Genomic DNA, 27,765 nt, shown 5'->3' with positions numbered 1-27,765 from the left:
GGCTATTTGTATATCTTCTTTGGAGAAATATCTATTCAGATCCTTTGCTAATTTTTTAATTGGTCTATTTGTCTTTTAACTGTTGAGTTGTAAGTTTTTATACCCCGGATATTAGACCCTTGTCAGATACATGATTTGCAAATATTTTCTCCCATTCACTGGGTTGTCTTTTCACCTTTTAAATAATGTGTTTTGACACACAAGGTTTAATTTTGATTGAGTTCAGTTTATCTTTTATCTTGATGCTTTTTCTGTCAATGACTGCCTAATTCAAGGTCACACAGATTTTCACCTCTTTTCTTCTTAGAGTTTTATTGTTTTAGCTCTATTTGTCTTTTAATCTATCTTGAGTTAAATTTTTGTGTATAGTGTGAGGTTGGTATCTAAATTCATTCTCTTCCATGTGGATATTTTCTAGATAATAATACCAATTGCTGGATGTTTAGTAAATCTACAGTATAAAGTGAGACTTTCTGGTAAATGAAATGTGGCAGTTACTACCTGCCACTGTGAGTCTGAAGTTGTTTTCTCTCGTAGCAAAAGCTGCCTGATCCAATATTCATAGATGTTCTAAGTCATTTTCTCTTGTGTAGTGCAGCATTTGTTTATCCAAGAACAAATATATAAATGTCAAATTGAGCACTGATATTGCCTAATAGCATTTGTTAGAGCTCAAGTTATATGATTTAGAATGCCATCATGAAGTTCAGATCTGAACTTCATCCATTTGAAGTTCATACTTTCAAAGTAACAAGCCGAGTGCTCTGCATAGAGTCATATGGCTGGTCAGCACCAAGGCCAAGATGTCAGGCTGAGTCCTGCCCCTACATTCTTTCTGTGATTGTTGTGTAACTGTGAGTCTAAGGTGTTATCTGAGGTAGTCTCAAGAAGTAAAAGAAACAGTTGGTTTTTCACTAGGTGGCTGTGAAATGATAGTTTGGTAAGAAATCTCTTATCTGACACTATTATAGCAGGTGTTTGGCTGATTAGTTAAGAAAGCCAGTTTACATAAGTACTCTTATGGAATGGTGCATGTTGTCCTTACATATTTGTACATTTGTTCTACATTGATGTGGCATGAAACTCTTTTCTCTGAAAACGTGTCTGCGAATTAGATTGTTTTGTTGTACTTTAAGTTGAATGAGAACCCTAAGGCATTTGCAGAGAATCTGGTATAGAATCCTTCAAGATGTATGTGATCCTCCTTCCCACAGTACTACCTGGTTCATGGTCATCTCGTATATTTAATATATTTCAGCAAAAATTGGCTTATCAGTTTCTCAGTATCAGGTCTTTGCAAAGCACCTGCCTTAGTTTTCATGAAAACAGTTATCATTTTGTACTTATATTTTGTTGGTTTACACAATGTTTAATAAAATTATGTAATTTTGGTGACAAGTATAAGTGGCCTTAACAAGTTTGGGAATCATCATACCTGATACTTGATAACTAAACAGCTCAGTTAGTACCGAAGTCATAAGTAGACAGTAATTTGCTGTCTATATGCCTGTGTGCCTACCAGGGGCATCAGAATGTTATAAAGGGAAATAGGGCATAATGATTCTGTTCAGTTGAATACTCAACATCCATATAAAATGTCAATACCAATTAATATGTATTATGAAAAGACATTGAAGTTATATGTAAAAGGAGAAAAATAGCTTAGAAAAGTTTATTAAGATTCTGTGTGTGTGTGTGTGTCTGTGCGTGTGCGTGTGAACATGGAAAAAGGTCAAGGTTTTCATTCAAGGAGGACCCTACAACACTTACCTCCTCCCACGGACACACGCAATCAGTAGCTACACATGGCATAGTTTCCTCCTCTGAGCAATTCCTGCACACCTGGCAAACAGCCCACATCAAAGTGGAGAGGAGAGGCTGAGACTGGGCTCGCTATCCACCCCACTCCCAGCATGGTGACCCACAATCGGAAGGAAGCTCCCATCCCCAGCTGCTCCCTGGGAAGTGAAGGGTCAGAACCCTAAGCTTGGCACCCCTCCTTTAAAGACTTTTACCTGGGAGATGAGCCCCCAAACATCTACCTTTGGGCACCTGAAAGACCCACCAGGCTCATCATCTGAGAAACAGCTTTTGAAGGGCAGCATGAACTTGGTCACCCTCCTGGGGCCTGGCACAGGGACAGCAGCTGAAAAGGGCCCAGACTTTCTGTGAAAGAGGCTTGTTTATCTTAAAGCATCAGCCTGAGGGGCCGGCCTCTAATTTAACAGTCTCTGGGGGCTTGGAGGCTGGCAGGAGCTGTCTTTGCTCTTTCTGCCTCATTCCAGCTGGACAGTATCTCCTAGAAAAGAACTTGTTTACTGGTCTGGTGCCCTGATGTCTGCAGTTGCTGCCCAGAGACAACTCTAGGTCACCTGGCTTTGGTGGCCAGTGAGGCTTACACTTGTAGGTCCCCAGTGTTCACTGTACTATGATTTGTAATAGTCAAGACATGGAAGCAGGCTTAGTATCCATCGATAGATGAATAGATAAAGAAACCATGATATACACACACCACACACACACACACACACAGAGGAATATTATTCAGCCATGAAAAAGAAAGAAATCTAGACTCCTCTGGTGGTACTGAAAAGGAAAAGTTAAAATTTTACATAACCTCCTGCTCATTCTGCCTCTGTAACTCAGCTTGCTCCTTGCAAAGTCTGGATCACATAGGTCATGTAGTCTCAGAAACTAGGGACTTAAAATACTAGGAACTGGAGCTTATCTCACCACCCTTGTCCTGCTCTTTGCAATTCCCCAGCCCCTGTAAACCTGCTTAATCATGCCTATCTGTGTAAAGGTCAGGCATCCCCCTCCCCATCTTGACTGCTGTTCTCGTGCGCATGAAACTGCTAAGTTTAAACCAGCCTATTTGGTTTAAACGAGCTAGTGTTGCCCACTGTGGTCTGTCTATAAGAACTCTGGGACCCCTTTGTTTGGGGCTCAGAGCTTAGAGTGTCAACTGCTCGGGGCCTGCTGGCGTAATAAACGTGAGTTCTCCAACTCTGCGAGTGTGGTGCTTGGTTTCTCGATTACTGGTTTCTACAACAGTACAATGGCTAAGAATCTGCCTGCCAATGCGGGGGACGCAGATTTGAGCCCTGGTCCGGGAAGATTCAACATGCCACAGGGCAGATAAGCCTCTGAGCCACAGCTGCTGCACCTGTGCTCTAGCGTCCATTGCCCACAACAAGAGAAACCACCTCAATGAGAAGTCTGCAAACCGCAACGCAGAGTAGCCCCTGCTCACCACAACTAGAAAGCCCGCACGCAACAATGAAGATGCAGCACAACCAAAAATAGTAAATACAAATATTTTTAAAAAGAAAGAAATCTGGCCATTTGTGGCAACGTGGATGGACCTTGAGGGCATTCATGCTGCATGACGTAAGTTAGGGAGAGATGGCCATGGCCTCACGTTTATGTGAGATCTAAAACTAAAACAAAAGTTAACTCAAAGGTACTGAGAACACATGGCTGGTTGCCAGAGCAGGGGTTGGGGAATGGACGAAACGGGTGAGGGGTCAGATGGTACAGACTGCTGGTTAGTTAGTTACATAGGTCGTGGGGATGCGGTGTGAAGCATGGTGACTATAGTCAATAATACTGTACAGTATATTTGAGAGTTTAAGAGAGTAAATCTTAAAATTTATCATAGCAAGAAAAGGAAATTTGTAACTGTGTGATGGATGTTACCTCATCAATCCTCACAGTGAAAATATTTGGGAAAAAAATTCCAGGAAGTTTCAAAGCACAAAATTTGAATTTGCGGCAACAAATAGTTGGCAACTCTTTACGTAGTATTTTCAATTATCTATATAACATTTACATTTTATTAGGTATTATGTAATCTGGAGATGATGTAAAGCGTATATAATACTGTGCCATTTTATATCAGAGACTAGGACATACTAGATTTTGGTGTCCTTGGAGGTCCTGTAAACAGGCCCCTATGGATGCTGAGGGATGGCTTTATTTATAGGTTGAAATTGTCACAGTGAATATTTGTTACTTTTAAAACTCAAGGGAAAAGCAACTATTTGTGTCTTGAGAAGAGCCTATTTAACGTGTGCAGTTAAAGACAAATGGACGCCTGTCAGGATTTAGGCAGCAGGAGAGCATGCTGTGGGCCAGGGCCTCCCTCTTGGCACCTTGATGGTGTGCCAGCAGCTTTACGTCCTGTGTGTTTTCAAGTGCTTTATCCTGACAGCAGTTAACCTTTCAAATGAACAGAATGGTGCTTCTCTGTTATTCTCTCTCCTTTTATTTTTATATGTAACGTGATATTGTTGCAATAATTCTTTTTTTCTGGTTTTATTTTCAGGAAGACTTTGATGTCGATCACTTTGTGTCTGACTGTCGGAAGCGAGTCCAGCTGGAAGCACTCAGAGATGACCTGGAGCTCTACTACAAGCTACTTAAAACAGCCATGGTTGAGCTCATCAACAAGGACTACGCAGACTTTGTCAACCTGTCAACTAACCTGGTAAACTTGAAATCCACACTTCCTACCTGTCAGTGTATTTACACATGTACTGCACACCTTTTTTCTCAGTCATGTTTATTCTTAACAGCTATGAGTCTTTTTAGAAACCTTTTAGTTATTTTTTTCCCCCAGAAATTTGAAGGGGTTGCTAATCTTATTAATAAAGGAACTAAACTTTCTGCATACATTTTCTTGTTGTTAGTTTGATTGTTTTTTGAATGACTTATTAAGAAGTGGTGAAAAGTAAAGGATAGCAGTACCAAGAGTGTTTGTTTCTGTTAGTTGCTAATTGATTACCATGAAATCTCACCAGTTTAGACTAATTTCCCAGAGCAGATACCAACTCCTCTTAAGGAAATGTTTAATTTACTTTCAGGTACATGTGCTAGCCAGAGATAGGTTGAGAAAACATTGGCCAGTATTGATCATTAAGAAGCCTATTTTTATACATTTTATAAAAATATAGGAATTGTTTATAAGAAGCGTGTCAATTACTTGGAAAAGTTGTTTAGAAATACTTGAGTTTTCATAGTTGTGAAAGTCTTGTTCATATTTTGTTTTTAAGTCTGTTTGTCAAAAGAGGTATGGAAAATAGCCCTCTGTATGGGAATTTCAAGAAGCTTGAGAATAATGAGCCATATTTGCTTTTGGGAAATACACCACTAAGATAAATGTTCCAGTAGGATTAGAAACCCTGAAAATTTTATTTCCATACTATTTAACTTGGATTTTTCTGAAGGGTTGTAATAATGCTTAGGAGAGATGTAGTCCATCAGACTTTCATATCATAAACAACAGAGATAGCTATTTTTCCTGTTAGTTTTTTAAGTCATTTAAAAAATTTCATCCAAAGACAAATTGTGCATAGAAATTTTTGATTTATTATGACTTTCCTTATTTTTATAGTTCTTATATATCAACAGGTTTCTCACATTCAATGAGCAATATTTATGGCAAAGTAACATTTTTGTTATGTAGTTACTAGCAGCATATAATTGTACAGAAAGAATAACCTAAGTCTAATGCTGCTGTGATCATTAAGCACAGGCTTCCCTGTTAATCCTGGCCCTGATGTGTTTGTGCCAACGTGATTTTGCCTTCAGGTTGGTATGGACAAGGCCCTCAGTCAGCTTTCTGTGCCTTTGGGACAGTTACGAGAAGAGGTGCTGGTAAGTCCCCAAATGCTATGCTGAGTCGCTTCAGTCGTGTCCGACTCTGTGCGGCCCCAGAGACGGCAGCCCACCAGGCTCCCCCGTCCCCGGGATTCTCCAGGCAAGAACACTGGAGTGGGTTGCCATTTCCTTCTCCAACGCATGAAAGTGAAAAGTGAAAGTGAAGTCGCCTAGTCGTGTCCGACTTGTAGCGACCCCATGGACTGCAGCCCACCAGGCTCCTCCGTCCAGTCCCCAAGTAACAGTAAACAATCTACCGTGAGGCATATTACACTGTTTGCCTTCTCCAGGAATTCTTTTATTAATCTGTTAGATTGTTGTGATTGTTGTCGTTGGTGTTTTTTAATGTTCCATGATTATAGTATAATACTTTTAAAGTGTAAATGATTTGCATGTGCTATTACAACCTAAGAACACATTTGGTTTGAAGATGGCAAATTCTCAAGAGTAGACACTTTGAACGTCGGGGGAGGAGAGGGTGTTTCCGATTTAAACTTGCTGATACCACCTTCCCCATGTGTAGGTGGGCTCCAGCCTAGAACTGCCTTACTTACAGTTTAGAGTTTGTCATTTCACAAGTGTTTTCTCAGACAGTATTTTATATGTAGTTAGATTCGTGGACCAGTTTATACCAGCCATTTAACCCTGATGTAACTGAAGGATAAAATAAATGTCATGTAATACTTAGTTTCTCTGAGAAAACCTCTCCCTTGGGAATGGAACTGTCTGCCTCTAAGCCCTGAGAACAAGGACTTCATCCGGGTGAACAGTGGAGGGGGAGTTTTGGCATCACCTCCGACAGAAAGCTGTGCCGCCCTGTCCGCCTCACCCTCTAGGCTGTGCTGGCACCTGGCCCTCCACTCCACCTTAGCGGTGAAGACGGCACCGTCACTTCCGCGTGTGTCAGCACTGGAGCACGCCAGACCAAGTGGCCTTATGCTCCTTGCCTCCAGACAGCACCTGGCACATGCAAGGCTCTCAGTAGATAGCGTAGTTCAGAGGTTCTGCTTAGATAAAAGCTGTAGGAAGTGCAGGACAATGGGAATGTCAGGGCTGACAAGTCCGGAGGAGGGTAGGCAAGAAAAAATTCGTACAAGAGGTTAAGTTGTGAGCTATGCCTTGAACTAGCAGATTGTTTGAAAGTTTGTGTCTTGTTTGAATTTTACAAAGCTTATTAAAGTGCCTTTTGTTGGAATGGAAGAGAAAGAAGTTTTTGGTCTGCTGCTGGATTCCACACCAGCCTCTGCATGGCCTTCCTGCCTCCTTTTCAGGACTCCTCTTACTTCTCCCAACGTGTAGCCATGACATTTCCTGAGCTCCGTCCTTTATTAACCCTCCACTCTTCCTCTGAACTGTCTCCACTCTGCTGACCTGTTCTTGAACTCCCTCGACTGCTCTCATGCGTTCAGGCTCATGTCCTACACTGCCAGCTGCCAGCACCACCTCCCATCCCTTACTCTGCAGCTGTCTTTATAACCATCCTTCTCCTCATCAACCATAGACCTCACCTGCCTTTTTAATCTCAACTCAAGAAGCTTCTCTGAGATTCTAAGATCACTGAGGGATAAGACTGTTTCTATCTAATTCATCGTTGTATCCTCATTGGCTGACAGTTAGTAGACATTTCATGTTTGTTGAATGAATTAATTCACTTTTTATAAAATTTTTGTGATTTGTCTGGTGGTGGTGGTGTAGTCACTAAGTCGTGTCTGACTCTTGCGACCCCATGGACTGTAGCCTGCCAGGCTCCTCTGTCCATGGGATCCTCCAGGCAAGAGTGCTGGAGTGGGTGCCATGTCTAGTTTATTCTAATCGTTTCTTTTACCTTTGTTTTGGCCTGATTCTTCATATTTTGTTTAATTTATTAGCTTCTGGACATGTTTCTCCACCTATGAGCTGCCTTTTCCTGGCCATTCTGTTCCTTACTCCTTGATTCGTAATATCCTTCGAACAGCATGGCATTGTGACGTATCAGTGCTTAAGGATTGTTTAGTTCCTGATAGAATCTAGTCTAAAATTCTCCTAAATCATCCCCCCACCCGATTATTTCTACTTCTGTCCAAAACGCAGCTGCTGGGCACGCGGGTGCGCCCGCCAGCCCCGCCTGTGCCCTGTCAGCCGTGCCTCTCCAGCCTCTGTCTTCTAGCGACTCCTCCCCTCCTCCATCGGCTTCCACAGGCTCTCCAAGTCAGACTCGAGTTCCATCCCCTGTGCCAGATTTTCCTGATTCTTTGATTCAGATGATTCTGTTCTCTGACCACGTTTGACGGTGATTGTATATGTATTGGGTTGGCTAGCAAGTTCCACTGGTTTTTAAGTAAAAATAAAAGACACAGTTTTCATTTTCACCAAGAACTTTACTGAACAGTGTATTCACAGTTTTGCTCCACTACCTTCTGGCGTTTTTCTCAGGCAGCTTCATAATTCCATCTTCCCAAAACTTTTTATATTTTTGAGCAAAGAACTGTTGCAGGTGTCTTTTATGGTCTTCCAGGGAATTGAAAATTTTCCATTAAGAGAATTTTGTAAAGACCAAAAGAAGTGGAAATATGAAGGTGCAGTGTCTGGTGACTATGGCGGATGAACCAGAACTTCCCAGCCAAGCTGTAACAGTTTTTGCCTGGTCATCAAAGAAACCTGGTCTTGAGTTATCCTGATGCAAGCTGATGCGTTTTCTGTTGACTAATTCCAGATGCTTTTCGTCTAGTGCTGCCTTCAGTTTGTCTAATTGGGAGCAAGTACTTGTTAGAATTAATCATTTGGTTTTCCAGAAGGAGCTCATAATAGAGAATTCCCTTCCAATCCCACCATATACACAGCATTACTTTTGGATGAAGAGCAGCCTTACATATGATTGTGGTGGTTCATTTTGCTTGCCCCACGAGCTCTTCCATTCCACATAATTGTACAGTATCCACAGAGGATGAGATGGTTGGATGGCATCATCGACTCAATGGACATGAGTTTGAGCAAACTCTGGGAGACAGTGAAGGACAGGGAAGCTTGGCATGCTGCAGTCCACGCGATTGCAAAGACGGACGCAGCTGAGCAACTGAAGAACAACAGCAATCCCCTTTTCTCTCTCCTGTCACAATTTGTTTTAAAAATTAAACATTTTTGTTATGTTTAAGTAGAGAATTACCTGTGGAAATATGGTCAAGAAGGTTCTTTTTTCGCTTCAGTTATGTGGAACCCAAATATCAAAACGATTCACATAACCAAGCTGGTACAAATGGTGTTCAACAGTTGATTTGAATATTTTGAGTATGTTGGCCATCTCCTGCATGGTATAATATTGATTGTTCTCAGTTAAGGTCTCAATTTGATTGCTGTCAACTTCAACTGGTCATTTCAACCGTGGCGAAATCTATCCAGTTAGAAGTCTCCAGCACAGAACTTTGCAAGGCATTTTGACACTTCAGTCAGTCAGAGCACCTTCTCCATACACTGCACAAATCTTACTTTGCATTTCAGTTGTATTTTTACCTTTCTTGAAATAATAAAACATAATACGCAGAAAATGTTTATTTTTTTTTGCCCTTTAATATTAAAATGACTACACAAAAATTCAGTAGTCTTTTTTTTTTTTTAATGCACACTGATATGACAGCTGTCACAATACAGTCTTACAAAATTATTTCTAATGAAATTAAAGACAGCCAAGCACTACTAGAGCCATCTTATGGTAAAAAGTAAACTAACTTTTTTGCCAACCCAATATTGTTATTCTTTTGGCCATTAGTCCTCTGTGATCGTGGCTTTATATGTCATTTTGCCCTCAAATCATGAGTACCCTCAGCACCAGTTGTATTTGATATTATGTATTTTTGTCAATATCTACATAATACTGGCCCCAAGATAATTAAGTTACATGGAATTTAATGTATAAGTTTCGTAATGCCACAAAACAATTTGTGTAATACGTTTTCTTTATTCTTTTAAAGAGTCTTCGGTCATCTGTCAGTGAAGGAATTCGGGCAGTAGATGAACGACTGTCTAAACAAGAGGACATTAGGAAAAAAAAGGTATCCTTGAGTGTCAGACTGTTAAACATGGGCTTACAGTGGCACCTGGGAGCTAACGGCACTTTCACGGATGCAGTGTGATGGACTCCTCTTGGTGGCTTTGCAGAGAGGAGTGTGGGATCTTCCTTTCTCTTTAGGGATCAGCGTTCAGCCAGGCTCCTGAGGGGTTCAGCCAGAGCTGGGGCCCAGGTCTTCTCATTCCTTGGCTGATTAAAGTTCTATTAACAAGAATGGTGTGGTAACTAACTGAAGAAAAAGACAATGTTGCATATTCTTCTCGTGCTTCATTAATGATAGCATTAAAAGTTTTAAATACAGATTTCTTATGCGACATGCCAGCTGAAAGCCTCATGTCTTCTCAACTCACCATATGAACCTTTTTTCTTTTTTCTCCGAAAACTGTTTCTGTGCTTATAATGTCATGTTAACTATTTGAAATAAAGCGGAATTTTAGAGGTACCCAAATGGACACAAAATTAGCATTCCTCAATTTTTCCAGAATAAGAAACCGTAATAATGGTATCAGTGAAGCATTTTACAGTTTAACAGGCATAAAACTAATTTCTCAGTACCCTTGTAAAGAAGATATTCAAATTTTAGTGATTAGGGAGCAAGTAGGCCTGTAAGGCCAGCTCTTGGAATGTTGTGCTGCAGGTTGAGAGACTGGTGTGTTGCTCTCTCATTCTGCCACGTTTACTTCTTTTGCTTCCGCTTCTTAACTGTACCTCTGCATGCACTACTTTTAATTTTTAGCAGTCTTATGTTTTGATTTTATTTTCTGACTTTAATGGATATAATAATACATTATAATATTATATGTCCATTATATATATTATAATAATATATAGTATATATTATATCCATTAATATTGGATATAATAGGGTTAGAATTTGAGACAATTATCAGCTTTTGTCCAGAGATTTCAAGCATGTAGTGCCTTTCTAGAAAGGTTGTCAGCTCTGTGAGAGCAGGAACTCCGCCTGTTCCATTCCCTTGTGTCCTCCCCGTCTGGAACAATGTCTGGTGTCCAATAGGTGCTCAGTAACTGTTTACATATTTTAATTTGTCTTTTTTTTAATCAATTTTTATTGGAGTATAGTTGCTTTATAATGTTTTAGTTTCTGCTGTACAGCAAAGTGAATCAGTTATACATACACATATATCCCCTCATTTTCAGATTTCTTTCCCATTTAGGTCACCACAGAGCATTGAATAGAATTCCCTGTGCTGTACAGTAGGTTCTGGTAACTATTTGTTTAATGAGTGACTTTATATCTTTCTGTTTTTTTAAGGATGGGATTTTTTTATAATGCTCAACTTCTTTGATAATGTTGTGTAATAATGTTGTTAATGAATTGATGCTTAAGCATATAATTGTGTCATATACATGTAAATAGGATAAAGGTGATCAGAAGCTACAGTTACAACATGAAAAAGGGTCATAAGAAAATAAATGTAGTACCCATAGAGAGGTTCATTTAAGATAGGAAAAGAAAGGAATAAAAGTGTGGGAAATGAGAAAACAAGAAGTCTAGTTTTCTTCTTTTTTTAACTATAAACTTGTAGTAGAATATTGAAAATGTGCTTCTTGACACCTAAAATTAAGATTTGCATCCTTGGGAATTCAGTTTTATGTAGAAGTATTCAAAATATAGAATGCCCTACATACCCTAAGTTGACTTTTTGCTTTGTATTTCCCTGTATTTAGAATGGGGAAATAAGATGATTAAGATTAAGTGTCGTGATAACTTTTTTTCCCTTAATTATTATTTTATAGATATGTGTGTTGCGGCTTATACAGGTTATTCGATCAGTTGAGAAAATTGAAAAAATCTTAAATTCTCAACATTCTAAAGAAACATCTGCACTAGAAGCAAGCAGGTAAGTATTTTCTTTACTAAATATTACATAAATTAATACTTCACATCTAGCCTAATTTTTTTTTTTTTTGTAGTTAAAATTCATTTCTGAAAAAGGAGAAAAGCCAAGTCTATGGTTCAGTGTTTTTGAGTGTAGCTTGTGGAAAGTGGAGGGTGTGAGATGGTAAAGTTTATGATACATCCTTACAAAGCCTTTATGGTTATGGGCCACAGTTCCAATACATCACTTCACAGGGAATCAGAGGAGTGTGCTTTTATTGCAAGAATTTTATCTTTGGAATTGCTTTATAGAAGCACTGGCAAAATTTTGTTGATCTTCAAGATATGAAATAGCTTTCCTCTTTCCTAAAGTCATTTAGACCAGAGTAATGCCCAGAGTATTGCCACTTAAGTGTCCTACCCTAGGATTACATCATTAAGAAACAGGATAGGCACGTTTAGTTAACATTTGTCAACAAGAAGAAAAAAGCTTGTGAAATTAGAAAAGGATGACCATTTTCTTTGTTACATACTGCAACTGTCTTATCTTTCTAGTCTGAATTTTAAATCAGCCAGGTAGGTGAGTGACTCAGAAAATGAGCAGCTCATACCAGCACCATGGGAAGCACCGTGGTGCCATGGACAGATGTGTGCTGTATATTCCACGGGGCGGCCTGAGCCGTGGAACTCCAGTCCTGGGGTCATTGACAGTGGAAGGCTAATGGGAACTCCTCTGGCAGGGTTGTCAACACTGAGATACCGTCAGCCCACACCTGGCATGTAGTAGTAAGCCCTCAGTTCAGTTCAGTTGGTCAGTCATGTTCGACTGTTTGTGACCCCATTTGATGGGTCATCCCTTCTGACCCATCCAGGGGAGCTGTTTGTCTCCAGCTGTTCCAAGTCTCTTGCCCTCAGCTGCCTTGGCAGCTCCTGCCAGCTTATCCTCACTCGACATCCACTGTACCTGCCTTCCTGTTTTCTTTCCAGTTTTGTCCATTCCTACTCTTCCTTTGATAGAAATGCATCACAATGACTTTTTCTGTAATACTGTTCCTTTGTGATATTCCATGTTTAATGTAGTAGATAGTATGCTGTTTCTTGCTCAGAATCACCTTTGAGGACTTTTTAAAAATTCAGATCAGCAACTTTGAGTTGTAGAGGAGAGACAACCAGGGCAGTGTAATGTAAATAACAGGGTAGAGCTAGAGAGGGAAGGGAAGTTAAAAATGAAGAAGGCCCTGAGCGGGAGAGCCTGGGGAGGAGATGCAAACACCCAGACTGGCCTGGCCGCTCTTGCTTCTCGGCTGGGCCCTGTGGTCGGCCTGGCAGTGTCAGGGGCTTATGCTTAACTATTATAGTTTTCCGCTGTCCTAGAACATGCTGTAGAAGCTCGTGGCACAAAGGATGCTACAGCTTCTACCTTATAGCAAGGGGGCTATGGCAAAGCACAGTGAAAGCATCAGGATTGCTGATCATGTGATATATTCTTGGGAATTAAAAACCTTTAGGAATTAACTCTTTTTCATTGTCTCCACTAGCCCGCTTTTGACTGGACAAATTTTGGAGAGAATTGCCACAGAATTTAATCAGTTACAGTTTCATGCTGTTCAAAGCAAAGGCTTGCCTCTTTTGGACAAAATAAGACCAGTAAGTGTTGTTTGAGATTTTCACGCTTTAGTATTTAGGAATTTGCTAAATAATTTTGAGTTTACCTGGTACAGGCAGACCTTGTTTTATTGCCCTTAGATTCATGGTGTTTCACAGGTATTGCACTTCTTTTTTTAAGAAAATGGATGGTTTATTGCAGCTCTGCTATCACCATGCTAGTACCCTTTTAACAGCACTTGCTCACTTCAAGCGCTGTTATCTCTGTATCTCATTCTGGTAGTTTTCACAGTATTTCAAACCTCCACCAGCAGAATGATTGTAGCCTAGTGAAGGTTCACACGATGATTACGTTTTTTAGCAATAAAGCAGTTTTTAATTAATTAAGGTCTGTATCTTGTTTTTTTTTTTTTACACATAATGCTTTGGCAAACTCAGTATCCTGTATGTAGTACAGTATAAACATCCCCTTAATATCTGCTGAGAATCCCAGAAGCCCCCATAACTGGCTTTATTGTGATAGCAGTCAGTTCATTGTGATGGCCTAAAGCCACGCCTGCAGGACTGCCAGGGTGTGCCTGTGTTGTTCTGACAGTTGTTGATCTGCAGGATTTTGAAACTAGCTTTGAATTTTCTCTTTCAGTTTTTGTTTTTTAGGCTCCTGCCTCCTAAGTGTTGCACATTATAGATTTTGTGTAAAGACACAGGCATATTCTCTGAATTATAAGGGTAAAATTAATTGTAAATTTCATGTAACTTGACACACTATATGATTTAGTCAGAATTAATTTATCCAAAACTCTTGACTGGACTTTAGAATCATGATGTTTGTCAGATTTACTCTGTAGCTTAAAAGAACCTCATTCTGAAGTGCTATTTAGATCCTCCTTTGATACAGCAAAGATTAACTTACAAAGAGATATGAGGAGGAGGAGAGATTCATTGTTACTCTCCAGAAAATGTTAATATTTAATTTTACATATCTTCTGTTGGAATAAGAAATGTATTATGTGTGTGTTTGGATCTTTAGAAATTATTACAACTGGAGCTTTTTAACCTGTCTTTCTTGCAGCGTATAGCTGGTATTACAGCCATGTTACAGCAGTCACTGGAAGGCCTCCTATTAGAAGGTCTTCAGACTTCCAGTGTCGATATCATTCGGCACTGCTTACGCACTTACGCCACAATTGACAAGACCCGGGATGCAGAGGCGTTAGTTGGTCAAGTCCTCGTGAAACCATACGTAGACGAGGTTTGTGTACTGACGACTAACGCCTTCATTCAGCAGGTGTTCATAGAGCATCTGCTCTGTCTTGGATGCTTTACTGGGTGTAAGGGGTAGTTTCGAGGCCTTTCTGTAAAGATTCTCAGTTACTGTAGTACCATCAGTTGTAAGAAAAGGTTGGTCCCTGGTGGTTACAACCAGCATGCAGGAGTCAGGCACCTTCTCAAGTGTTTTTTCTGATGCTGTAGCCCAGGGATCATGTTAATTTAGTAGGAGGAGGGTCTTGCCTAGGGAGAAGGAATGTATCAAAACGTTTTTAGGTCAGTTTTATGCTATGTACATTGTTTGCCACTAAATTCTTAAAATGAATCTTTACCTCCCGGCCTAGTGGGTAAAAGGGAACACGTAAGCAGACACCAGTGCTGCGGCTCCTGGCAAGGGGCCTGCTGAGACCCTGAGCGTGGGAGTCTGCCGAAGGCTGTCTTCACAGAGACGTGCTCTAAGTCTCGAATACTGAGGAGTCTTTTAGCCAGGAAGGTGGGAGGGAGGAAATAGTCACTGATGCAGGACTTTCATAGGCAAATGAGCAGCATATACCCTAAGTCCAGTGTCCTTCATCTACAAGGATACAGTTAAACTTTGGAAAGTAAGCATATTCTGCCTTTGAGCAGCCAGAATATAGACTGTACCATATGAAGTTGCCAATACTCAACATTTTCTGACTCACAAAAACGGCAGCTTCATCTGGTTCAAACTGATAAAAGTCACAGGCGCATCCTCGGTGTCGGCAGACTCCCTTCAGTCCGCTGTCCGTGTGGGTGCTCCTTCTGTGCAGTAGGCCCACAGCCCTGTTCACCATGACTTTGGGGTGAAAGTCTCCCATTTATAAATGGGGGAAATTGAATCTCATTGATAAAAATGAAATGTAAGGATTAACTTCAGTAGTCCTTTCAGCTTTTGTTACTAAAAATAAATGATCTGTCAGTTTCCTCTCTTCCTATCCTATTATATTTCATATCTAACTTGATAAGAATGAACAAGACAAATTACCTACTTTATTTCTTTATCAGTAAGTGAAAATCGTTAATAACTTATGCCTTTGTTTTTCATTGAACTGAACCTAATGTGCTAAATTAGAGAAACATTTGATGTTTCAGTGGCATATTAAATAAACCAAGGCCACATTTTAATTTTTTTAATTCATATGCTTATCTTGTCATTAACCTCTTGACTCTCAACCTTAACACAAAAGATAAAATAATAAAGTAAAATAAAATATATATTTCCATCTTTCTCTGTCTCACACCTTCTCCTGATCTAAATTATGGTAGAAGAAAAGGCCGAGGTCAGTACAGGGAGGGGCTGTTGTCATGGGAAATTGTCGTTTTATTTTGTTTTCAATCTCGGGAGGGGAGGAGGCAAATGTGCTTGGCTTTCCAGCTTCAGGCCAGTCTCTCACCCAGCCTGTGTCTCCCCTGGGTCAGAGCTGTGCTTCCAAATCCTGAAACGAGTTCTGAGTATAGCTGTTACTGTTAGAAAACATGTTAGCTGGGGAGGAGGAGGCATGAGGAAGCATACTTTTGAGGTTTTCTCTATTTTTCCTGTAATGTGTAATTCATATCTCTCTTTTAGATGCTTTTTAAAAAATGCTGTTCATTTAATAGGTGATCCTAGAGCAGATTGTTGATAGTCATCTGAGTGATCTCCAGCTCATGTATGATAAACTCTTGGAGTTCGTTCCCCATCACTGCCGCCTTCTTCGAGAGGTCACAGGAGGAGCCATCTCAAGGTAGTTTAAGCAGCTGTGCTTAGAACTTGTGCCTGCTGATCGCTGCTGCCTCGCTGGGGTCGGGGTCCTGTGCACTCCCCTGGTGATTTGTGGGTCGGGGCCCTGTGCACTCCCCTGGTGAACTGTTAGCATGGCACTGTGAGGTGGGCGTGGGTCATCGCCCCAGAAGGTCATCATCTTAGAAGGAAACTGTAATGAGTAGGGCGGAGGTGAAGGGAACATTGTTCTCAATTCACAACCCATACTTTTCCCCTTTTCTATACTTTTTCCTAATTACATGTGAAATAAAAGTTGGTTTCCTTACATTATTCTAATGTTGTAATCTGTTTATAAATATCAATTCAGTTTAATTCAACAAGTTTTATATTAATTGTGGTTAAAGTCATCTTTAGTATTCCCTCCTCTTGCCTGATTTCCACACTTTTAGCTTTGTTTCATAAATACCTGACTGCCTTTCACCATCACCACTGGCCTGATCCAGGCGTTTGTCATAGTTTTATCCAGAATAACGGGATCTGCCCACCTCCTCTCCCTACCTCCACCCTCTCCCTTCTCAGCCTTTCCCTCTGCCCTTCAGCTGTCACATTTACCCACAGTTCTGATCTTTAGGCACTGCCTTCTTCCTAAGTCCTAGTGCCTTGTTGTTGCTTAGCGGGGAAAGCCCAGGCCCCTGACGCGGCACACGCGGCCCTTGCGTGCGGCACTCTGTGGGCTTCCCTTGCTCCGCTGGTCCCCGGCACACGTTGGGCAGGCCTGTGTTTTTCCTCAGAGTCCTCTGCCTTTCCCTTTCTTTTTGTTGATCTGTCATTCTGTGTGAAGCCCCAACTCAGATGCCACTTCCTTCAAGAGACCACCTTTCGTCCTGAAGTCTAGCTTTAATCCTGCTCTCTTCAGGCGATTGCAAGCTGCTTTCACTTCTGTTGAGGACCAATTTCCATCTTAACAGCTTGCTCCCATCCTGCACAACCCATACTCCCCACCCTTGGCACAGTGTCTTAAGACAGCAGCTATCCAGTGTTTGTGAAATGAAACACTCAGTCAGTTTGAAGCATTAGAAAGGCAAATAAAGTCCCTTTCTTCATGGAGTAAAAATTATTTTTAGTCTTAAGATTTTTTTCTTTGAAAGGAGAAACCTGGGGAATAAATGTGCTGATTGACTGTGAAGTACCCTCTCTGTTTCCACTAGATGATTTCAGATGAAGGCTTGTTTTGCCACTTTTTAATAATCATGAAGATTTAGTTGGATTGGGGGTAAGAATTTAATAGAAGTCATCATGTGAAATTAAAGAGGCCACAGTAATGAAACAACCTATCATTAGATTTCACAAGCCTAGTCTTGGTCCTGAAATGTCAAGTTTCATGCCTCACATGTTTGTTCTTTTCCACAGTTTTCAGTGTGGCAGAACTCATGTAGAAAGCTCAGAAATTTGAGTGTCTAGACTGTACCTTGGTAGGTCATCTGCCTTTGCTTCACTCCCCATCGTCTTGTTGCCCTGGACCCTCCCTTGCTCAGCATCTGCCTTTGGGTGCTCTGTATACCCGGCAACACCAATGATGTTCAGGAGTTATTTTCCAGAGAACTTAAATTAGCTTTTCTAATTGTTGGTCTTGCATATTTAAATTTCCTTTTTGAGGCTTTAATTGTATATTTAGTTTGGAAATGAGGTGATCTTGGAATTCATTGTTGCTCATATTAGTGCATTTGTATTATAAAATCTTCAATTTCGTTCTCTCTTCCTATGCCTTATTAGAGCTAGTTCTTATTGTGATTAAAAGTATATGATATGATACGTAGAATTGGGTATGTGGGACATAGGCATCTCCTTTCCCTCATTGAATATAAAGAAAATCACCTTAATATAGAGCATGTTAGCAATGAGCAGAGTGGGTAGGTCAGTAAGATGATGCTGCCTAAAGGTACTCACAGATCTTTAAGTTCAGAGAAGCCTACGGAGCCCACCTTTTATTTATGTGCTATGCATTTAACACTGCTAATAGCATAAGTTAGCATAACACTGCTAACTACCATATGCTAGTCAGTGCTAAATGCTTTACAAACCGTACACCACCCTAAATGCTTCACAAATCTCACTCCATATAATGGCCGTATGATTTTAAAGATGAGGAAACCAAAACACAGAGAAGTTAAATGACCCGAGATTTGAACTCAGGTGCTGTGGCTCCTGAGAGCATGATTTTATCTCAGTGTTCTCTCTCACCTAAGTGTGTGAATTAGAAACTCAGAATTTGGCCTTTTTGCTGACAATGCAAAATAAAGCATGTGCATATGAAAACCATGAATATTATCAGTGTTTTTGTATTAAGATTTGTAATCCAGATTTTACATGAAATAGTCATACAACATTAGACCTGAAGATAATCAGAGATAGCTGAGTCACAAAGCTGTTAGTAACTGGTAAATCAGTGTGATTTACAGTGTTTTAGCGTTGAGTGGTGTTCAGGTTGAATGCAAAGATTGCTTTTCTTGTGGTATTAGATTGCTGCTTTTTCAGGGTAGTGTATAAACATGGCAGCCCATTTTAGGGGAGAAGACTGCGCCAGGGCAAGTCCGCACAGTTTTCCTTTATCCTTGACCCCAGCTGTCTGCTCTGTGATAATTGTAGGAGTCAGGACACAGGGGATGTATCAGGTTCTAGGTGAGAATGAGATCAGGAGTGAGATAGAAGTTTGGGCCTAAAAACAAAATAATTGACAAATATAGTTGTTTTTAAAAGATTGAAGTAAATTTTAGGCTGAGGAACTTTTATTTTAATAAAACACCACCATGGAATTTTGCTTTTTGTAAGTATATGTTTCTGCTGTATTTGACTGAAATTTTTCTCTTACCTTACAGTGAAAAGGGCAATACTGTTCCCGGCTATGATTTTTTGGTGAATTCTGTCTGGCCAGAAATAGTACGAGGATTAGAAGAAAAATTACCATCGCTGTTTAATCCTGGGGATCCTGATGCATTTCACCAGGTACCTTCCCCTCTGTTGTCTGGACTCTTGACAGTGTTAAGATAATCATGTCTTTTTCGCATAGTCTTGGTTCTGTGGTTTATTGAAAATCACAATCTGAGTTGCGGAGCCAGCATTTACCTTAAAAATACACACATTGTTTTATTCAAGTCATAGTCTCTGATATTTGGGGGACTAAGAATATTTTTTAGAATGTAAGGTAGAATTCAGTCGAGAAGCAATTATGACTAGATATGGATGTTTTTTATCTAAATTTTAAAAAAGATCTTAAGGACCATTGAAAACAAATCTCTACAGTTGTTTTTGATGAAAAATCAAGTTTGTAGAACTCTGCTATATCACTTCGAAGGAAAACAAGAAGTAGTAATTGGATTGTAGTATATATTAGGGTCAGTATATATTATATCCAATTACTACTTCTTGTTTTCCTTCAAAGTGATATAGCAGAGTTCTACAAACTTGATTTTCATCGAAAACAACTGTAGAGATTTATATAATTAATATTATAATTATTAACGTAGTATAAAAATTTCCTCTGTAATCTGAAAGATTAGGAGGCCTTCATATTTCTTTTTTAAAAAAAAAATCATGTTTTTTATTTAAAGGACTTCGTGGTTGATAGATCAAAAGTAAACCCATATGTTAACTTTCCGCTTTTAAAGATGTTATGCAGTGTCCTGGAGAAGAATGAAGACTCTAGGCCAAGTGGCCTGAGTCTGCCGTGCTCTCCTGCTCCGTTCCCTGTTGCTCAGCCTCTTGGTGCCTCTCCTCTTCCTGCTCTGGATTTTGATTTTTGTTTTTTTATTCTTTTATTCAGTGTGACAATCTTTGTCTTATAATTAGGTAATTTATTAAATTTACAATGATCGTAGTGATTGATATATTTGCGGTTTTTTCATTTCTTCCTATTTGTCCCATTTTTCTTCCTTCTTTTCCTTTCCTCTTCTTTTTTTTTTTCTTTTCCACCTTCTTTGTATTTTGCACTTTGGGAAATTTGTTTTTCTCATTGATTCTCTTTTACCCCTCTACTAATTTGGAAGTTCTGCCCTCTATTTATTTGTGTATTAAGTAACCTTAGTGGTTATTTAACAGAATTTAAAGTTACTGGTGTTCTTCAGCCTCCCAAACAGCACAGGATCTTAGATGCCAACCATGCCCTTCCATAGTATATATCAGGGTCTTATTTCTGTTTTAATATTTTTATGCCCCCAAGTTGGGCATTATTTTTATTGCTTTAACGTGGCCATCATCCTCCTCTCAAAATTATCCCACATGTTTATCATTTCCTTTGCTTATTGTTCCTTCTTGGATGTTACACCTTTTCTCTTGGATCATTTTCCTTCCTCCTGAAATTCATCTGTTACGAATTTCTGTTGATAATAAATTTCACTTTTTTATGATAAACCCTCAGTTAATATTTGTTTGAAAATAACGTTATACCTTTTATGTTTGAAAGGTAGTTTTGCTGGAAGTAGAATTCTCTGCACTTTGAACTTGGTCACTTGAAAGGAGTAGTTGCTGTTGTTTCTTGGGAGTTAAGATGGCTTTTTCCCCTGGCTCCTGTTAAAATTTCCCCAGTGACTGGTGTGCTGTTTCATTATGATATATCTAGTGTGGACTTCTTTTTATTTGCTGAATTTAAGATTTGTTGGGTTTTCTGAATCTGAGGACTGGTGGTTTTTTAAATCGTTTCTATATCATTTTTATTCATTAACTCAATTGTGCTTCTGTCTCATTCCTTTATCATTTGCTTTTAGAACTCTTGATTAATTATCCTGAATTTACTTTTTTATTTTTCATCTCTTTGTGCTACATTCTGGGTAATTTCTTGAGACTTTTCTTCTAGTTCAAGAATCCGTTCTTCAGTTGTGTCTAAAATTCCTTTTCACCTGTTTCAAATTTATCATTATTTTCATTTCTAGAAGCTCTATTTGCCTCTTTTTCTAATTGTGCTTGGTTGCTTTGCTTACTAATTTTTAAAGTGTAGAGAGGCAGAAGTTGAGTGTGGTGAGCCTGGGCCTAATAACTTCACAACAGGTAAGAAACCAAATTTGGAACTTTATTATCCCAGAAATACCACTTATCTGTTCTCTTGGCCCTTGTTACAGTGTGTTGAACCATATAATTAAGTAATATGATTTTCAACAAGTTGTGTGACACTGAGTTTTGTGACTATAAAATAGACCTTTATAAATAAATAAAGTAGGGCTTTTAAAAATAGATACCATAAGCAGAATGAAGTAATGGTCTTAAGCATTAGCAATTTAGACCCTTTACATCCCTCTTTAGAGAATCATATTGATCATGTTAGGCTCGAGATTTTTCAGCTCAGAAGTGAAGCTTTCTGATGAAATGTTGCCTTTAGAATTCTAAACCAATACTTAATGTTCGTGGTTACATTTCTTGCAAGAAATGCTTTCAGTTTTCAGTGTTAATGGGACATGCTTTTGAGAAGAGAGAAGTATTTTTGCATTCCTTTAACATCCATTATATGCAAGGGTGTAGTTTTTCCCAAAGGGGATGAGTAATATTTTTCTTTGTCTCAGCTCCTCACATCTAGACCACACTTAGGGAATTCAGTAAGTGTAGCTAAGAGTCAGACACGACTGAGCGACTTCACTTTCACTTTTCACTTTCATGCACTGGGGAAGGAAGTGGCAACCCACTCCAGTGTTCTTGCCTGGAGAATCCCAGGGACGGGGGAGCCTGGTGGGCTGCCGTCTATGGGGTCGCACAGAGTCGGACACGGCTGACGCGACTTAGCAGCAGCAGCAGCTCAAAACCAGCTGAAAGGAATTTAACACTATAGTAGTGTTTACTGTACTACAGTTCCCATGTAACCACAGACATCATATTTAGGTGATTGGTTTGGTGACCCAGAATAGAGCTTCTCTTAAGTGAGAAGTACATGGGAAATCCTGCAGTGTTCTCCCTAGAGCATGGGGATTTAGAGCCCTTGCCAAAGGATGTTGCGGCTACAGTTTTGCACTGCTGACTGACAGGGCTTCTGGTTCCTCTATTTCCTTGCTTTGTTTCTGAGTAAATTCCCTCTGAGCCTGAGCAGAAGAGGAAGTGTTATCTCTATAGGAGATGATAATAAAAGCAGTTAACCTAGTGGTGTAGTTTTCTGGATTAAATTAAACAATACAATTGTAAGCACTGTGTCCAGATGATACATGTTAAGTAAGTGTTACCTGCTGCTCTTAGTGGTGTTGCTGGATTCCCCTTGTCAGTCTTCATGCTGTCCCATCTATAAAAATGATGTAATTACTCACATGGTTTGAGTAATTTCTTTCCTTTTCTTCCCCCCTCTCTTTCCTTTTTTTAAAGTTTCTACTTCTTCTCGAAAGGCATTGAAATTGTCCCACCTAATCCATGGTCTCTTGTGGCTCCTGGGCAGTTGGGGCCCTGGGAGATGAGCGAGCACTGTCACTTGAAGACCACTGGCCTTGGAATACCTGGGCGTCTCGATGGGCTCGCCACCCAAGACCTTGAACAAGTCATAGAACCACTTTGGGCGTTGCTCAGTGTGGGGATCTTCAAAGGAAGATCCTGCAAGGTCCTAATGAGATCTTTAAACCTATGATTCTGTGTATTGATCTTTATCTTGATTTCCATTTTTCAGTATATAATCCCGATTCTGGTTAGTTTACTTAAAATGAAAATTCCACCTGTTTGTTCTTATTTTAGAAATATACCATAAGTATGGATTTTGTAAGAACATTTGAACGGCAATGTGGATCACAGGCCAGTGTAAAAAGATTAAGAGCACATCCTGCCTATCACAGCTTCAATAATAAGTGGAACTTGCCTGTTTATTTTCAAATAAGGTCAGTAATTTATTCCCATCACCTCCACCCTTCTGAAATAGAATGTGAACACCAGTTCAGATGGACTGAACTCCATCTCACAGCTCCTTCCTGGAGATCATCATATTATTCCTCGGGAAACAACTTAAAGCAGAAAGGCGCAGGAAGTATCATGATTGCCCAAGTTCTGGCTTATACGACAAAAGGATTAAGCTCTACTCTTCTGTCATTAGCACGCTGAGAACGCTAGACTCCAAGGGAGCGAGACCAGGTCCAGCTCCATTCCCAGGTGCTATGTCTCCATTCGCCACGAAGAGGGTCACCCAGCAGCTCTTCCTCTCCATTTTCCTCGTTCATCACTTGCTTCAAATAGCAGACCTATCCTTCATCTGTAGTTTTGCACATCTGTAACATTTTTATCCTCAGAGGGAATCAGGAAAAGTATTCTTTCTTGAATATTGTTTGTAGCTGGTTCCATCCATCAATTTATAAGAATTGTAGTTACAATTTATAAGAATTGTAGTTATTATTTTGGCTTCCTTTATAATCGTGGTGAGTGTTCTGGAAAATGGTGACACTTTCCTTCCGGATAGCATAATGATATCACCAGTGTCAGTAAGTGGTCCTGTAGACAATTTGGGGCAATTTAGGATAAATTCTTAACAATGTATGTTCCCCTAGAAAAATAGATGATAATATGGCCATTTTTGCAGATTCTCTTGAATGAGATCACAATAAGTTCCTCCATTAGTTAGAATGGTTTTTAAAGACTTGGAAGCTTTTTGTTTAAATTGCTGGATGCTTTCATTAATTATAATGCAGTCCTTCCCTGGAGTTCTGAGGAATAATTACAGAGAGGGAAAAATATTAAATACCTTGACTTGTAATTACTTGCCATGATTGAGAATCTATATAATCATCTTTTGATGATGAAATCAAAGCTGTCAGACTGTTAGTATGGTGCTCTTTTACATACAAAACTGAGCTTTATACTTAATTTTTCAAGGTTATATTATCATGTAGGTAAGAAATTAAGGATTTGTTTGTCTGAGATACTCATGGACTGCATGGGAAGTAACCGTTAGGTGCTGATCAAGATGTAGCCAGGGCAAGAAGCCCTTTTGGTTTGTGAGAAAAATTTAGAATGGTGAAGCATCATTCTATAGTGTAAGAGTGCAGTAGAGAAATGATATTTAAACTTTCCGTGTGTCCTGTAGTCTACGTTTTGGGTTAGATTGCTTTAGATATCTAATACCCATCACAGCCTGTACTCCTGTTTACTGCCTCCACATGCCTCTTATCTAGTCGTTTTCCCAGGCCCCATACCCCCAACTTGGTGATCTTGCCCTGTCACGTCATTCTGCCTTCCGGAGTCGTGGGCCCTGCAGGGTAGCACAGCCTGGCCTCAGCCCATTCTCCTCTCATCACAGGTTCTCTCAAAGCTGGTAATTGAGTCTTAAACTATGCTGAAACTCAGCCAGTCCCATGAAAGACATTTTTAATCTTCACCAGAGTTTAGCCATAAGCATTCAAAGGAATTGCTTAACTTTTCTGTGTAAATAGTTTTATTCAAAATTTATGAAATTTAAAAAGTTACGTTTGAGATACGAAGTGTGGAACCTGTTTTCAGTGCATTTGCTCTTTCCACTTAAAAAGAAATTCAAGTAATACTTTATAGAACACCATTCTGTTGATTTTTGTCAGTGGTTGGGTTATTTATTCTCTGGGATAACAGAATGTTCTGCAGACGTGGCTAGTGTCAAAGCTGTATTGCTGTCTGATTCACTTCAGGGTCATTTAAAGTAAGCCTAAACGCCAGTAGGGTGGTGATGTTTCAACAGATTTCTAGGAAGGAGTATCAGTACTAATACTGCACTCTCAGTAGCAATCAGACAGTCCCAGGTCTGACCCTCTGCCTACATCCCCATCATCTTCGGGAAAGAAGGCACGCCTCCCGCCACCACCATTCTGTGAGCACACGGACACCCCTTCTGTCTCTGGTGCCCTGTTGTGCCAGCACTTCATTTGTTCTTACAGGAGTTTTGGAAAGTAGGGTTAGGAATTAGTTTTCATAGAAAGAGATTAAATGCACATCGGCCCCCAACAGCCTCAAATGGTAGTAAGTCAGTGGCTGCCTGGAAGCTGGGTGTTAGCCCCTTAAATGCTACAGGCAGTGTTATGTCTTTTTTGACTGAACTCTTGCTAGAATGTTCCATGCTCCCAGGATGGTCACCTGTGCGCTCTGTCTGCTCCATTCAGCACATGCTTCACAGGGTGTAGCTTCTTCACAGCTTGGAGTCTGTGTGGCACTAACGTGCCTTCCTTCCCCTCCACCCTCCTCAAGTTGTGTCCATGCGTCAGTAGAGCCATGCGTGGGGAAGGGGGTGTGTGTCTCCAGATCATCCCCATACCCAAATGTAAAAGTTTAGGAGTGTTTGTACTTGGGGTTGCCTTTCTTACAAATCCTCTATCAAGAGTAGAATGGCATCCCATATACATGTGAAAAGTTAGCATAACTTTTCAAATTTCACCAAAGTAACATCTCACTTTGTTTATTTTCTAAGAAGTACAACCTAACATTTCAATCCTGGAAGTTACTGGCCAGCAAAGCTACTTGAGGGGCTGGTGCTGGGCTCCTGGAGGGCAGGGCGAGGGGGCGACTGGGCCGCATGACACGGACAGTTTAGTTTTAAGGATCTCACACCTGGTCACTCGTAACCTGAACATCTGTGTAAAAGGCATTAATTTAGGGGTCTGCTGCATTTGTTTCTTGCACTTTCTCGTTTGTGTGATTTTCAGATTGTTGTAGCATACGAATAGTTTTATCCTGTGTCTTTACTTACACTGAATTATACCTGTTCCTTGATGGCCACAGAACTTCAAGCTGACCTCTCTTCACGCTGCATTCAGTAGGAACTGTGCCGCATCTTACAGAAACCTCCCTTCCTTGGGGCTGTGAAGGTTGCCTCTGGCTTTCCGCGTTCTGAACAATGCTGCGTTAGTGTCAGGCCTTTTCCGTGTTGAAGCTTACTTCCTGTGTTTTATGTATTAAATGATTTGGGCAAAAGGTGGGATGAGGGATCTGAGCCTAATGCAGAGCTGGCCTCTCTCCACTGCAGGGCAGCCCCTGCCCTCTCCCCCTCACTGTGCTCAGGAGCACCGCCTCCTTTGCAGTCTCCAGTGCTCTCTTCTCTTCCTCCACTTCGCTTGTCACTTGTTCCCTCTGTGCCTCTGCCTGCTGCTTGGAGAAACTCGCCTTTTGCAGGCTTCGCGGGGCAGTTGCTGAGTTCTTCCCTCCGTGTGGGGAGCGGCTAGCTCCAGCGGTCAGGGTGACCCAAAGCCCTCTGCTCTCAGCCGCTCGTGCCTTTGAGGGCAGGGCTGCTGCTCTTTGTGTGAAGTGCTGCTGCGTCTACTCTCCAGTTTCCTGAGGATCAGTTTCAGAACTGCTTTTAAAAAGCATATAAGTACTATCGAAAAAACCAAGATCCTCGATTAGGTAAATTGATGTTAAGTATGTTCAGAATTTATTGGTAGCAAGGGAACTAGGGGGTGACAGAAGAATGCATGGTAAAGAAAGTATGAGCATGGGAGCGTTGGTTATACAGGTGGGAAGGAGGATGCTACATAGGCAGCTAATTAAGGAAATAAATGCACACACAGTTTCATTTCACAGTCATAAAAATGTGTCCACATCAGATGTTAAAACAGAAGTCTGTGAGAAGATGGTATGCAATGGCAAATAGCCAGCAGAGAAAACAGAAAACCCATTGAGAAAGCAGATCCTGAGCCTCAGGGTGGGCATGTGGGCAGCAGATATTTGATGAGCACCAGGCAGAGACTTGTTCTAGTTTAACTGCCTATTTTCAGTGATATGTCTCAAGCTGCAAACAAAGATACAGAATATAGCTTCTCCATTTCTTAGTTTGAGGGACATTTACTTTCTTCTGATAGTGTGGAGGTAAGAGGACTGGAAAATCCAGTCTTATGGCCCAGAAGTGATTACCTGATTGTAGGTGGTGGGACTTGCCAGAAATGGCTTCCTGGTCAAGTAATTCAGATAAGTTTGTTTCCTGCTCAGTAAGAAGAAAAGTCTGTGGAGGCCAGGCATCAGGGCTGCTGGGGCATCTCTGAGGCACTGGCCCTACGAGCAAGCAGGAGAAGGGTCCTATTGCCTGGGGTGGGGGCAGGTTGGGGGAGAGGCACCTGAAGCAGAGAAAACAGCAGTTTACACTCTTGTTTTTCTCTCAGATTTAGAGAAATAGCGGGATCCTTAGAAGCAGCACTCACAGACGTCCTGGAAGACGCACCAGGTAACACCCTCACAGTGACGCAGGCTGTCGTTAAGCGGGTTGATTCCATTCACCAGGTCTTCTTGGCGGCCTGAGCGCCCGGGAGCGCTCTGAACTTCTGCTGTCTTCCAGTAGTGTTACTTGCTCAGTCATGTCCGACTCTTTGCAACCCCATGGATTGCAGCCTGCCAGGCTCCTCTGTCCCTGACATTCTCCAAGCAAGATTACTGGAGTGGGCAGCCATTCCTGACCCAGAGATCAAACCCAGGTCTCCTGCATTGCATGCAGGTTATATACCATCAGAGCCAGCAGGGAAGTAAGTTAGACCCTGAAGATATAGTTTAACTTCTTTTTTAAAAAAGGTTTATAGAGCTTCCGGCTGTATAGAGACGATGTAAAGGATGCTTTAAGAACATGGGAAGGAGACCATATTTTCGTTTCTGAATATAATGTGTCAAGGGGATATAACCCCTGCTGTGCTTAAGTGACAGCCTTTCTTGTAGCCATGTGGCCACCCTCCA

General features: G+C 40.6%; 1 protein-coding gene across 4 annotated transcripts in view; it reads left to right on the top strand.

The window, feature by feature from the left end:
- Positions 1–27,765, top strand: part of COG2 (component of oligomeric golgi complex 2) — a 42,777-nt gene that overhangs the window by 5,292 nt on the left and 9,720 nt on the right. For 2 of the 4 annotated variants that reach the window (XM_010854503.1, XM_010854504.1), the window contains exons 2-11: positions 4,328–4,489; positions 5,593–5,658; positions 9,606–9,686; positions 11,465–11,568; positions 13,085–13,193; positions 14,224–14,403; positions 16,041–16,165; positions 19,020–19,146; positions 22,837–22,976; positions 27,204–27,265. In XM_010854503.1, coding sequence (XP_010852805.1) covers positions 4,328–4,489; positions 5,593–5,658; positions 9,606–9,686; positions 11,465–11,568; positions 13,085–13,193; positions 14,224–14,403; positions 16,041–16,165; positions 19,020–19,146; positions 22,837–22,976; positions 27,204–27,265 — 1,156 coding nt within the window. Of the gene's footprint in view, positions 1–4,327; positions 4,490–5,592; positions 5,659–9,605; positions 9,687–11,462; positions 11,569–13,084; positions 13,194–14,223; positions 14,404–16,040; positions 16,166–19,019; positions 19,147–22,836; positions 22,977–27,203; positions 27,266–27,765 lie in introns of those variants that run through there. The other 2 variants (XM_010854505.1, XM_010854506.1) reach the window with 2 other exon arrangements.

Source organism: Bison bison, unplaced genomic scaffold (assembly GCF_000754665.1).
Source record: "Bison bison bison isolate TAMUID 2011002044 unplaced genomic scaffold, Bison_UMD1.0 scf7180017864341, whole genome shotgun sequence".
Taxonomy (NCBI): Eukaryota; Metazoa; Chordata; class Mammalia; order Artiodactyla; family Bovidae; genus Bison; species Bison bison.
Note: the sequence above shows the minus strand (reverse complement) of the source record. Positions and strands in the feature narration are given on the sequence as shown.